The following is a 14,929-nucleotide window of genomic DNA, read 5'->3' on the forward strand; positions in this document are numbered from 1 at the left end:
AAAATTATGGTGAGTGAGTGTTCGCCCACACTGCCGACATATGTCTGCCACTATCTGATTCGTATTTAGTTCGTTCTCAAAAATTACTATTCACACTCTTTTACTGAAGACGGCAAATTAGATTTCAGTATAATATCTGCGACAATGAGAAGACAGAGCAAGGACATAATCATTTTTAAAGTCAGTTCTGATTCCCTACTGGTATGTTACAAACGTGAGAAACACATATCTTGTTTAAATACTACAGTTAGATGTAAGCAATGTTACCATTTACGTAGAAAAAAGGGACCAATTTCTTATGTTTGTAATGGTAAATAATGCTTTTCTTTGCCTAAACAAAAAGATTAAATTGTGACTAGGCAGACCACAGGCGTTGACACTCAGATTACTCCAGGTCGGGGCATACCCTAACCCCGCACTGGTACACAGAATCTATCCAGAGATACAATCGACCAATGTTTGCGAGCTATGCTCAGACCTAGCTGACTTGGAACATATGCTCTGGCGGTGCCCCGCGTTACGCGACGGCGTCACGTCGTCCAAATGGGAGGCTGCCCTAAGCAGCCCCGATCTTGAAGCACAGCTATGGGCTGTCCATCGGGCCCGCGACGCAGCGAAGAGGCTCGGCCTTTCTGTGCCGACGTGGGAGCGGCCCGCTACGCGCTGACGCACGTTCCGAGGGACCGTAATAAAGTTTTATCATACCATAGGTTAAATGTAGGTAATTAGGTAGTGTAGGTTAAAATGGTGATGCTGTATCCTTTAACTTTATCTAATCTTGTAGTATTTGAAACACACTTCATGGGTGGCTTTATCTTCTGTGATGACACAACAGTGTGGATTAAATTAATGTTAATTTTCACGAAAGGTGATGGCAAGAATATTGTTACGGGGAGAATCTATGTACAGAGGATATATTTACAAGGGAAGGCGCACAACACTGCACCAATGGTAGGGCTAGCGCATGCACACCAGATAGCCACACAGTTGTCATCGTCCAAGCACCGACCACTGGATCGCCGCCCGTGACAATATGATTAAACCACTTCCATACAGTACCACATGCATCCAACCTATTATCCGGAATGCATATTTTACATACTCGTTTTAGGGTTGGTTTTGAACAGGACTGAAAACAACGTGAAATATAAATATTAGGGGTGTGCGAATAGTGAAATTTTATCTCGGATCGAATAGTGCTGAATAGTGGCCAAAAATATTGAATATTGAATCAAATATCGAATCGTATACATAAGATTTTATTGAAAATTTACAGAAAGAACAAAGAAATGATGTCTGCTCATGTCCTCGAGCACACAAAGCGGTGAGTGACTGTTACCGCAAGGCTACAAATTGTCATGCAGAAACACAAGCTGTTCCACATGACCTGGCTTCAGGCTCTCTCGCCACGAAAATTAAAAATGGCCTTTTTCAGGAAACTATTTTCAAATTTTGATGTTTTTGGCAAACCCACTTATGTTTCAGTGCAATTTTTAAATATAACGGTGCTTGACAAAGCAACGAAAATTATTTCGAAAGAATGTGAAAACTTAAAAGTTCATGTGCACCGAGTATTATTATCCTCCCATAAATTCCTGAATTACAGGTGTTTACCATGTTTGTGATTGTTTTTCTCAAAATTCCTTCCGTATCCAAGTGTAATAAAATATTCATAAGGCAGCATTTCACTTGTTCTTTGTGGGGAAAAAAAATATTGTGATCGAGAAGTGTACCATTGTTTCTCTATGCGCGCTCAAAGTTCAGAAATTGCAAAACTGTCAGAAAAGCATTTTCGGCGGCCGAAATTTGTTTTTTTTTTTTCCAGGTGAACAAAACTTCTTTTTCGCGAAACTGAGTTCAGAATCATTGTTCTGGGCCCAAAACCTGCGCCTAAAGTAAATTTAATCAATATCGGGAATGGTGACCAGGGCCACCTGTTCATTCTTATCTGGATTCACCCTTTTCATTTTTTGGCAAGTTTGAAACTGCCGCAAGTGGCAAGCTATGCAAGTCGGTATCGGAGAAAGGTCTGTAAACCACAGCCGAACTACCTGGCTCTGTAATGCATGTACAGAAGCTGCACCCGTGTAGCTTTCCCTTTATTTCCACAGAAAGTTGCCCCCAAATACAGTCGACTCATTAATTCAATCTCGAAGGGACCCCTGGATTTTGTTTGAATTATCAGGAAGTTTGAATTATCAGAAGTTCTCATATATATGACTCAGGGCAGGGTGACAGTACACATTATGATTAGGCATCGATTTTAATCACATTTTTAAGCATTTCTAAACCCTAACTACACAAAATAAACAGAAAGCATAGGCCTAAGGTCCACAACAAGCTTATTGGCCATATACTGCTGACCAGACCTTTTAAAGAAATCATCGATGGTGAAGTGCTTCTTTGCTATATGTGCCTTTCACACAAAGCTTTCTATGCCAGTAAGTGCAGCCAGTTCATTCTCAGAGTTTTCTGTTGCTGTCAGAAATTTTCGGACCTGAGCAATGTAGTGGAAGGCCTGTGCAGTTAGTTGTCACATGCCGCGGCGACATGGTCAATCGAGAAATGCGTGGCGCGGTTCCAGCGCTGCGATGTAGCAGGCACGAAAGGCAGGTCACGTGCTTCGGAGTCGGCCGGCACGCCGGAAAAGCAGAGATAGCCGAATGCCGCGCGCGTCACTTTCGTACCTGCCGTGACATTTTTCTTTCTTTTTTCGCCACGGCGCAGCATGCTGACGCGATTGCGCGATGCGCATTGTTTTTACGACGATGGCCTGCATGGTTTTCATCACTTCGACAAGTGTAGGCAGGCAATCATGTTTAGACTAGTTTTGAGGCCTATTCATTGTTTTGGTTTCTAAATCACATTGTTGAAACAGTAAAGAGGGCTAGAAAGTTTAGAAGCATCACGGTCTACCATACTTGTGCTTCGTTTCAAATGTTTGTTTACTAGCGAAGTCTTTTTCCTTGAAGCCTTGAGGCGTTTATTTTTCAATTTTTGACTGTTATGATTAAATACGCGCGCAAATTCTCAAATAGTGGCGGCAAAGCAGTAGATATTTCCCGGTATGGACATGCAAAAAGTACGAATTAACCGAATGACTGAGTTTGAATTAAGGGGGGACGTGGCTTTGAAAATCAACTTCCTGATTTCTTCATGGATTTTGATGAAAATTGGCACAAATGTTTAGAATGTCTCCCTGATACTTCCATAAATGTTTCAGAGTGATACCTTGCGAACATTTTATTGAGCAGAATTTTTCTCTCTTGAACTTTCTGGAGGGCCTAGGGAGCTTAAAAAACATGATGGAAGGCTCGTTGAGTATTGACTGCATAGCTCAATGCGTGCTGAAGGTCGTGACAGTCTTACTTTTTTTTTTTCGCAACACAAATTTTTTAGATAGTCATTTTTCAAGTTACCTTCGCACCAAGCACACTTTCGGGGTGAACGAATAGCCATGCCATAAATTTATAAATAGTCAAAATAAAAATGCGAGACTGTCTCGACCTGCACTGTAGTCCAAGGAACGTGACAAAAAAAAAACAGAATCAAAATTGGCTAAACGGTAACGAAGAAATCAGCTCCAGAAACTGAGCAGAAAGGCGAAAAAACAGTTTTGAGAAAACGGCTCTCAAAGTTGCACCTTCTCTTCAGTTCTCTAAAACGCACCAAAGTTGTAATCTTTGATGTGTTTTGTGACGTGGGGCTTCTTGGACATGTGGCCTCTGGTCTGCTGAGCCTTCGTTCTGCCTTTTTCATGTTTGTATGGCATTCTTTACTGCTGCTCTACAAAGAGCATGGTGCCTGGGTTTCAAACCAAGTGAGGTGCAGAACTATGTGGGCATAAATATACAGTAGTTCTAGTGTTGTATCTGCAGACTGCCTCATTGATAGCAGCCTCTAGTGCAGTCAGTGAGGCATTGTTTTCTTTTGGTAGAATCGACCATGTTACTGAATGAAGGCTCTCAGCAGGCTTCTGAATCATATTCCATTGCCAATGGCTATGGAGGTTAGGAGAGCCACTGATAGATAGGCAGCAATGCAGCTGCTAGGTGCTTTCCAGCCTGTACTTTTGTATCATGCCTCACTTCTGCAGCCAGGTGTCTGTGCCAGCCCAAGTGGCCTAGTGAATAGAGCTCATGACGAGGTTCTCTTTATGAATTAAAGGGGTGGTATGATAGGTATTGTTACGAGATATCGTGGCATCACGATAATTGAGTCGGCGCGCGATGTGCCAAGTCGCGGGTCCGAGGTGCCGATGTGCGAAATGCCTCGTCGCGGATCCGCGGAATCGACGCTCGACGAGCTTAGTCGCGCAGTCCGAGGTGCCGGTGCGCGAAATGCCTGGTCGCGGGTCCAAACGCTCGGTAAGCTCAATCGCGCAGTCCGAGGTGCCGACGCGCGAAATGCCTAGCCGCGAGTCCGAGGAATAGACGCTCGAGGTGTCGATACTCGATGAGCGATGTGCCGACACGCGAATTGCCTAGCCGCGGGCTCGAGGAGTCGACGCGCGAAGTGCCTAGCCGCGGGTCCGAGGAGTCGACACTCGATGAGCGATGTGCCGACGCGCGAAATGCCTAGCCGCGGGCTCGACGAGTCGATGCTCGATTAGCTTAGTCACACAGTCCGAGGTGCCGACGCGCGAAATGCTTAGGCAAGGATCCGAGAAGTCCGCGCGCGATGTGCTTCATCGCCGAGTCGGAGACGCCTACGCGCGAAAGGCTTAGCCGCGTGTCCGAGCATTCCGTGCCCGAAGCTCGGTCGCGAAGTCCGCGTCACCGATGCTCGGAATGCTTAGCCGCGGGTCTGAGACGTCCACAAAAAGCGGAATCGGCCACGCTACTGCGATGTCCGCGTAGCGCCCGCTTTAACACTCGTCGAGATTATGGAAACTGTCCGGAGCTCGCGAGGAGACCGCAACAAGCGGAGCAGACGACGCCATCACGGAGCGAGCACCGGACCAATGGCGAACCGCGCTGGAGTCACGTGGCGGGCGCGGCCAATCGGTGGCTCCGGCACGACCTTCAATCATTTGCTTTTTGTGTGCTTGTTTCTGTATGGAGGAGATAGCTGAAGCGGCAGATTTGAAGACGGAGAAATGCGCTTTCCAACGAGACCAAGATGGCGGCGCTCGGCTGCGCCGTTCCGGAGATATCGTGACTTGAAAAACGCCGTTTTTTCGCGATTTCCGCGCAATTTTTCGGCACCTTGGCTGATATAACAATTTTTTTAGAGCACTTCTACTTGGTTTTCAGTGATGATATTTCGGAATCAGATAGAATAAGAGTTACAGAAACTGAAAATGTGATTTTCAAAAAATCGATTTTTTAGCCATTTTTCGCGATGCGAAAGCCGCGTCCCCCCTTAAGCGGCTTTTAAATACATTGGAAACACAGCGGGCCAACCAAAAATTTGATATTTGTTTGAATTAACCGAAAGTTTGAATTATCGCAAGTCTACTGAATCTATTTTCTTTTAAAAGCACAGAGGTATACAAAGAACAACAGACACTAAGTTAGGCTTGCAGTCGACTAAATAAATATTTGTATGTGCCAAACTTGCATGTATGGTTTTATATTACTCGCCATCTACGATCAACGAGGAGAGGTGTTAAATGCTGGAAATGAAGGTGCCGCTGCCAGGTTTAATTAAAAGAGCACTCAAAAGCTCGGTTCAATGTCAACCTGGTTCCTTGTTTCATAATTGATATAGATTAAACTGTTACACAGCAGAGATTTGCAGAGATGTGATTTTGCAAATGCACGGCTAGACTTTCAACTCAATTCTTTCGACAATATTTTTTTTAAAAGTGGTTCTCTAGATTGGTCCCCATAGACCCTTCTCACCTCTCTCAGAGAAGCCAAGGCTCTACGGTCCACCAAAACATTGTCCAAAAGAAAAGTTTGAGGAGAGTTATGCTGTCAGATGTACTGTACATAACTGAATTAGACAAGCACAACTTCCAATTAAAGTCTGAATTTGCCAGGATAACAGTGCAAACAAGACATTTTAATTTATGTAGCGAAGGTAGTTTTTGGTGTTGTAGCAGAATGAAAACTACAATTTCTGCCATTAACACAATACAAGTTTCATTTCAAATTTATTTTGTTTTTTATTCAGAAATGTAGACCAAGCCATATTTTGAAAGACAGATAGAGGAAGGGACAAAGAGAAAACAGGTGCAGTTTACCCTATGGCACATGAAAAGTGTAACATAATGTAAATATAATGACATGCGCGAGTACAATGTGTTTAACTGCACAATATGGTGCACATGGAAGCCACGTGCACGGGAGAGTTATGTACATGCTCAAGAGAGAGGGCACCCTCTCTGAACTGCGTAATAGCATTATGGTTCAGTGTGGTGCTTCCTCTATGCCTCTGGTAACTGCAAGTGTCCTCCAAGCTGCAAAATTCATTAAGCTGCAAGGCAAATGCACTAGCTCTAGAGGAGAAAAAAGAGTGCCACAACAACCACCATAACACCTGATAGTGCTCCGATGGCCATCCACTGGCGGCGATCTGAAAGAGAAATGAAACTCTGAAGAGTGCTTGCTTCATGTGCCATTGGTTAATAACTCGCACACAGTGTAACTAAGACTGATTTCACTGTATTCAGGGTGCTTGCACAGTGGCTCTGTCGGCACCATGACGACAGTAGTCGTCGGCACCTTCCCACTGTACGTGGATTCAAGGCAATGCCAAGAACAAAGCCATTGCAAATTTTTCCAAGGAATTTTAGGGCGAAGTTGAGGGGCCGTGTTTCAGCTCAATCCCATTAGTATTGTACAATCGTTTTTTTATTCTCGAGGGGTGACCTCGAGAGTGGTGATCGGGTTTGTCATGGTCCAAACACAATGTGCTTCTTACCATAGTTGCCCTTCAGCCCACAATGGACTAATAGTACCAGCATGCTTTGCGTCAGCGGTAGTGCAGTGAAACGCGCCGCGAAATCGGTCTACTGGTTCATGATGCAGCAATCATGCAATGCTGACCTCATCATATTCTTCAGAGGTGATTTACAGTGGGCTAATATGTGCATCCCAAAAGTTCTCACAATGGTACGCGACTTCCAGTGGATCAGAAACAAAGGGACAGATTTTCTGAGCTGAAGCATTCCCATCTCACAGTCATCAGACAGCCAAAATACTGCAGCAAGGCATGTACTTTTTTGTTGTTTACTTCTGCTCTGTATGACGTGCACAGCACAATAATTCAGACAGTTGCCATTCAGCACTGCATCTGTGTGCCCATTTATCTTATTGACCTGTCTTTAAGCACTGTTTTCCCTGCCGTCATGAGCCAACCAGACTGTCAGGCAATTCCTGCAGGAAAACTATAACTGCAAGGAAAATTTGCAATTATTCCTCTTCAAAGAGACAGCATGGCTCTACGTGAATGCATCATGTTCAATAAACTGGAGCATTTTGTCAGAAATGCATCACGCAAGGGCTTGGACACTCTAATGTAAAAAATGCTGGTTGGCTGTCTGACCTTCTGATACAAACTTAAAATGAACAAGCTCCTGATATAAAAATAATTCCCAAGATAGAATAGAACTTTATGTACAAACATTCTTTGCTGTCCACCATTGCAAAATCGACGCATATGGCTACACAGGCTCAAAAGAAAGCAATGGGGTGAACAGACTAAACTGAACACTAGGACTCTGCTTGGCCGATTGATGGAGACGATAGTGTAGTGTGTGCGCCTAGAGACACATGTCGGTACAGTCAAGCTTCGACATAATGAACCTCAATTAAACAAAACCCGCTATGTAACGAACTATTTTCGTTTCCTAATCTTAATTCCCTTAAAAACCACGTATTTTCTAAATTTTTATTTCACGAATTAGCAAGGTGATCTCTCGCACGGTTTCAATTTAGCGAAGTTTTCGGCATTTCCCTCTATGGCTAACCCTCTATGGCTTAAAGACCTAACAAAAGAACTACTTAAAAAATCCGCCTCCATTCCACCCTGTGAAAGTGGATGTACAGCGAAGCTGTTGCCAATGTTAGACAAGCACAACCGACTTTATACGACATTAGACAAGCACCACCACCACAAGCGATGTAGGTCACGCGCGCATGCACGTGTGCGGAGGTTTCTCATTCATGCATCCTCATTTTTCTAGGCCCTCTGCAAGTACAAGTGCCCTATTAAAATAATTGAATTTTTCAAAGTAAATTGAGTCACAAAATTACACACAAGCTGCAGACATGATAGCTTCGGACTGTAATTCGAATATATGAGAAAACATAATTCTATTACACCGAAACTAAAAGAGAAATGTTGCACGTTGGGCTTGTTGGTATAACATGATAGAGGCAAAAGGCGTAGCGCATCAGAAACAGGACACAAGAAGAAGAACACAGACACAAAGTGCCAAATGTGTGCATTGTCTGTGTACTTCTTGTGTCCTGTTTCTGACGCGCTACGTCTTTTGCCTCCATCAAAGACAAAGCCTTTTTTCCAGCTCCCGTTTGAGGTCTGTCTGAGGGGCCACGGCCGCTAGGTGGCGGTACTGTTTTTGAGTGAGCACAGAACAAGCCCATGAAAAATCCCCACCAGCAAGAGGCTAACATCTCCGCTGTAAATTGTAGGCTGAGGTAGAAGACATAATTTGCACCCGTCCTGCTGTACAAAAAGTTCAAGCAGCAAGAACCGTTCATCGAAGTGCACACGCAAGAGTGCAGTATGCAGAAAGCACCACTGCACCATATGTCGCACCAGTAAAGAACTTACGAAGACTGCACAGCAGCTCGAGGTAACAAAGTCAGCACCGGGACCGGATAGCATCACGAACAAGATTCTCCGAAACCTAAGCGACGAATCCATCAATCACAAAGTACATGAACGCGTGCTGGGAGCGGGGCGCAATACCGCTGCAGTGGAAAACTGCGCACGTGGTGATGCTCACAAAACCCGGGAAGAAATTACTGATTGAGAACCTCAGGCCCACCTCTCTGACCTAGTGCATGGGGAAGCTGATGGAGCACGTCGTTCTCACTAGATTAAGCAACTACATGGAAGATAGAGGCCTGTATCCACTCAGGATGATCGGGTTCAGGCCAAAACTGTCCACGCAGGGCGTCCTACTTAAAATCAAACATAAAAAGGTCGACGCGCGGAGCAGAGGAACGGGACTAAAAGCCATCTTAAGGCTGGACCTCATCGAGGACTTCCAATAATATTATGCACAAGGCGGTCCTAGGGAACCTCCAGGACCTGGGAGTAGGTCGCAAGGCCTACACCTACGTCCAGGACTTTCTCTCGAACCGCACAGCTCAAATCACGATAGGAGAAATCAAGTCGGATGACATAGAACTGGGTAGTAGAAAAACGCCGCAGGGCTCGGTATTGTCCCCCTTTCTCTTCAACGTGGCCATGATCCGTGTGGCCAGATCCGCGGCCTCAACCACAGCCTGTATGCCGACGACATAACATTGTGGGTGACAGGTGGCAGCGAAGGCCAAATCGAGGAAACCCTCCAGCCGGCCACGGGGGCCATCGAACGCTACGTAGCAGAGAAGAGGCTCAGTTGCTCCTCGCAAAAGTCTGAACTCCTGCTAGTGTACCCTAGGACCAGGAAACAATACAGAGGAACACCGAACATTAACATCAAGGCGAACGGGGGCCCGATACCTATCGTAGACCAGATCAAAGTCCTAGGACTCTGGTTGCATGCGGAAGGCAGAAACCTCGGTAGCATCAATGTGCTAGAGAACAGCGCACAGCAAATACTAATGGCATCTTCGGCTGGCCGTTTCGGAGCGCTCTAGACCGCTCTCGCGAGCGGCTTTGCCTTCGGCTAGTTGAAAGAGGGTGCGTGCCTTGCATTCAGCTGTTTTTTTTTTTATCGCTCTCCTCCATCTTCAAGCGCTCTGCGGCGATCCGCGCCCTGTCGTCGGAGCAGTCGTCGAGATGAGAGCGCTTCCAGCAACGTCATCACAGCACAGCGTCGCCGTTCTTGGTGACGGTCCACCGTAGCCTCAGCAACCTAGGCCACAGCATGCTGGCGTCTCAACAAACGGTCGTCCCACAGGCACGTCCGCCAGTTTAGCTTTGGATAGGCGAAACATCGGAGGTTAGCAGTAGTCACATGGTTTCGCAACTGCCATTTTCTCCTCCGAGAGCAAGTCACACGTTCAGCTTGCGCACTTGTCCTCTACCTCTGAGTTCGGGAAACGCCGGATCTGCATGACTCTGCTTCGGGGGATGGATGCGACCAGTCGAAGATACCATAAGGCTAATCAAACGGACTGCCAATAGACACTACGGCACGAGGGAGGTCAGCCTAATTCATTCAGTGCAGGCCTTCATCATCAGCCGCGTCTATATGGCACTGTACCCAACATTTGGAGTGGCAGAAAAAAACAAGATGGAATGCATCATCAGACGAGCTTTCAAACAGGCAATAGGTGTCCCAGTCACAACATCCAATGACAAACTTGAAGAGTTGGGGCTAACTCTTAGAGTTGAGGCTCGATTTAATCGAGGCGCACACTACCGCCCAATATGAAAGACACACAGACCCCAACGGGTCGACATATTCTATGAAAACTCAAAATATGATACGAAGCGCAACACGGCACGAAACTAAGTATTCCGCCAGAGATGAGGAGGGAATTTAAAATTCCTCCACCCAAGAACATGCACTCGGGGCAACACCAAGGAGCGACGAGAGGCAAGGGCGCGGCCTACGTAGACGCCACAGAATACAGAGAACGCAAAGGGATGTCCGTCGTAGCAGTAAACGCGGATGGAGAACCCCTTGCGAGCGAAACCGTGCGAACGGATAACCTCGAAGTTGCAGAGGAAGCCGCCATACCATTAGTGGTGGCCTCCACCAAAGCGAGAATTATCATAAGCAACTCAAAAATCGCAGTTCATAATTTCGCAAAAGGACGCATCTCACCAGAGGCACTAAAAATTCTAAACAAGAACAGCGACCGTCATCATGGGACGATCCAAATTACTTGGGTGCCCGCGCATTCCTCTCTCCCCGGCAACGAGGCGGCTCACAACGTAGCTTGAGGACTTACTCGCCGAGCAAGGGAGCCGGCCCAGCCGGGAACGAGAGGAGACCGCATGGTCAGCTACAAAGAAATAACCGATTACTATCGGCTGGGAAGGGCCCGGTACCCACCACTTCATCCCACACTAACCAGGAAACGGGCGGTGGCCTGGCGCCTCCTGCAAACAAACATGTATCTTAACCCGGTGGCCTGCAGCGAATTCTATCCAGGGCAATACAATGATCAATGCGAATTATGTAAGGGTAGGGCGGATCTGCCACGTGTTCTATGGGCATGCTCGAAGGTGGATCCTTTCGAGGGCCGCAAAATTCAAAACCGGCAGCAGTGAGAGACCCTGCTGCTAAGCTCGGACCAGCAAGACCAGGTCTGGGTCGTGCAGCTAGCCAAGGCAGCTGCTGAGACTCGGGGGGATCTCGCCCGTCTGCTAGGCGGAGGGAGGCTGCGTTTGCCCTCGTGATTGTTGGCATCAATAAAAGTTAAATCTCTCTCTCTCGAAGTAACAGTAGTCAATCTCGAAGGCCATGCTTTTATCTTGGAGGTAATCTGTGGCGGATAGGGGTGAGTTGAAATGGCTCGTGCCTTGCACTGTGTTCCCACGTGCCTAGTGTTGGAGGTGACGTAATCTCAAGTGAGACGTGGTGAAGCGAGAGGCAGCAGCAAGCGTTTGCACCATGTCGTTGGCACTCTTCATCACACCAGGATTGCGACAGTGAGTGTTTGTGGTCATCGAATGAGATCTGTTCATGTCTGCCTGTGCATGCTTGACACCATGCTAATCACAGTAAACCATCGTTACCTCAAACTCTGATATCTGTAAATATTGGTTAAGTTGAAATTTTCCCCGGGCTCGGTGTCAAGTTCATGTGTTTTTCACCTCTTAGCTCGAAATCTCGACTGCGAAAATGTCGGGAAAAGTCACTACGCAAAGGTTTCCATACTTTGTGTGCAGCTGCGATATCAGCAAAATGTCACAGGAGTGCAAGTCTGTAGTGAATTCCACTTTGTTCTACGCCACTCTTATCATCCACCGTTTACAGCCGGCTGCTACCTTATTGATAATGCAGGAGGAGTGTCGCTCTGGCCTCTGACGAAGTGCAATAAGGTACATGTGACCTCTGCAACATGCATGCCCACGTGTGCATGGAGCATCGTTAGTTTGCTTAATAAATGCATCGTCGGTTTCCAGAACAAGCGTTGCGGAGGCAGAGGAACTAGCGATAGCATTAGCCACTACGATGAAACTGCACTGGGAGTGTGTCATTGTTCTGACGTACTCTCAGACAGCATGCAGAAATTTTTTCACCAACAAAATTTCCAGGGCCTCACATGGCACTCTGAGTGGAGTGCACCAGCTCCCACCATACATACAAATCATGTGGACTCCGGGGCATGAGTCCTTATGCGGCAATCAGCAGGCACACACCTATGCCCGAGCACATGCACACTGGGAACCTTGAGAGGGCCGCGCTAGGCAATTCCACCCCGAGCCCATTCCATTAACCTACACACACACATCCTACAACACTACTGCCTTTCACGAAGAACACTACCACCGCCTCATAATTCTCCGACGTGAGAGCAAGCAGTAATATGGTGAAAACGCCAAACAAACACATATCCACATTTGAGTCTCTACCACGCCATACACCCTGCGCTGTATTCTTATAAATGCCCCCACTGCGATGGATGCACAATGCTTTACCACATGGTATGAGCTTGCGCAAGCACACCAGAGCTCACGCCAATAACACACCCCACCACACGGCAATGGGAGGCAGCACTGTCCAGCTTCGACTCGACGGACCAGCTCAACCGAGCAAGAAGGGCAACTAAGGCCGCTGGACTCCTGGACTGAGGGGACCACCCACTGCACAGCGGAGGAGCTACTTATGCTTGTGTGCACTTTTGTATACAGTCACCGACCGTTTATTTGGACGCTGAAAATTCAGACATGCTCGTTTATGAATGCCACTCGTCCCATTGAAGTAATGTATATAACCACGACCAATAGTTCGGACGCCCTACAGCGCGCCGTTCGATTTTTCGGACTCCGGCGGCCTGGTCAGATGCGACGTCGAACGCCACGATACTGGTCACGACAAGCTGGCCGCAATGTTTACATTTTGCTAGGTTGCCAGCACTGAAAGGGCGCGCTTGCTATGGTTGGATTGCTGGTGTCTAAATCCACGCAGCACCTACAAGTTACAGTTGCCGATCTCGAAGGCTATACTTTTGTTGTCTGCACCTATTGGTTGACGTGCTTCGGATTTAGCCAGTCCAGTATCCACTGACTGTATACCGCGGCCAAACAGCAGGCCAGGCCAAGCCAAGCCAGTGTGCTTGGAACTCGGTGCTCGGCCTTTGCGTTGTCAGTTGCAACGCCTCCTAATAGACAATGCCTGGAACATTGCTCTTTTTCCTCCCTGCCGTGTGTTGTGACCAGGCGCCATGCAAGAGCGCTCGCCTACCTACCGCCTGGTCACGTGACACCATCGGCGTAGCCAATGGCGTAACGGGAGCAGCCGGCAGCGCGCTGTCCGCCGGCGGAGAGCGCGAGCTCCCGCCGGCGTCCCTGGAGAAAAAAAAAACACCAGCGTAGGTTTCAGCGCCGCTGACGCCGCGCGGAAATTTGCAGCTCTCCAGCAAATTTTTGTACTAAAACAAACTGACCAGTGCCATAAACCCCGTAAGGTGACTCGCATGATCTCAGAACAGCGATAAAGAAACCAGTTGAGTGTCATCGTCTGCATATAGCAGCGGTGACCATGCGCGGTCGGCAAGGTGTCTGCTCGCGACAAGCCAGCTGCTCAGCTCCCGGCCGCCGCGCGCCGGCATTGTCTTTATAGGAGGCCTTGTCAACAGCTACCTTTGAAGTATGGCTCTTTTGCTTAGTGTGTTAGGCCTGATTTGCTTGTTCGATCTCGTCCAGTCGTCGCGTAGTGCGAAATGGCTCCGACGCCTCCCGTGCCATCTGCGCCGACGAGACGCGGCAATTACAAGACTGTCTATAGCGATAGCCAGACACTGTCGGCAATACAGGCTGACCTGATCGCGCGTAAGCGTGCATCTGTACAGTCACGCATTGACAATTTTTTCCGTCCACTGGGACCATAAAGGTACTTTTTTCTGGCGAATCCTTTTTTTCGGACTCTCGATTATTCGGATTTTTCGGTGGTTCCCGTCGAGTCCGAATAAACGGTTGGCGACTGTACAACATTTGCATCTGGGCCTCTGCAGTGACTCGCCCTCAGGTGCGGGCCAGGCTTCAGCGTGCGGCAGTCTTAGCGACGAGATTAAGGCCTCAGTGTGTCAACAAAAAGTGCGCATTGGTTGGCTTTACGCGCAAACAAATGTCATTGTATCCCATTTCGATCAACGGTCAAGCTGTGTCCTATGTTAAGGCGCATCGCTTTCTGGGTCGCAACCTGTCGTGGAGCCCTCACTGCATCTATTGAAGAAGTTTATTGCTATTGCTCAGGTCTTCAAATTTCTCTGCCGGAAAAACTGGGGTACACCAGTCCATTCTATACAGGGTACTGTTCCTGGGACTCCTACGTTACAGTCTACCAGTTTTTTCAAATACATGCAAGACGAACATTCACACTCTGGAGCGCATACAAGGTCAAGCCCAAAGAACGTGTTTAGGGCTGCCTCGGTGCACCACAACAACAGCAACAATAGCCATTGCGAGAGACCATACGATCCACACACATGTAGCTGTCGACTCCCTCAGAGCGCACATTTGTCATCTGTCAAGGATCCCCGACCAATACTTAGCTTCCCTACCAGCTGAGAGACCTCAAGCGACTTTTTCAAAAGTGATAAGTGCTCATCAAGAGTGCATACCGTCATCTTATACACCGGTGGCGAAGCCTTCATTTCCCCTGTGG

General features: G+C 47.5%; 1 protein-coding gene across 2 annotated transcripts in view; it reads right to left on the reverse strand.

Moving 5' to 3' along the window:
* Window positions 1-6,087: 6,087 nt before the first annotated feature.
* Window positions 6,088-14,929, reverse strand: part of LOC119437199 (syntaxin-6-like) — a 65,578-nt gene continuing 56,736 nt past the window's right edge. For both annotated transcript variants that reach the window (XM_049660356.1, XM_037704253.2), the window contains one exon: window positions 6,088-6,522. In XM_049660356.1, coding sequence (XP_049516313.1) covers window positions 6,446-6,522 — 77 coding nt within the window. In that variant the 3' untranslated portion in view covers window positions 6,088-6,445. The remainder of the gene's footprint in view (window positions 6,523-14,929) is intronic.

Source organism: Dermacentor silvarum, chromosome 1, assembly GCF_013339745.2.
Source record: "Dermacentor silvarum isolate Dsil-2018 chromosome 1, BIME_Dsil_1.4, whole genome shotgun sequence".
Taxonomy (NCBI): Eukaryota; Metazoa; Arthropoda; class Arachnida; order Ixodida; family Ixodidae; genus Dermacentor; species Dermacentor silvarum.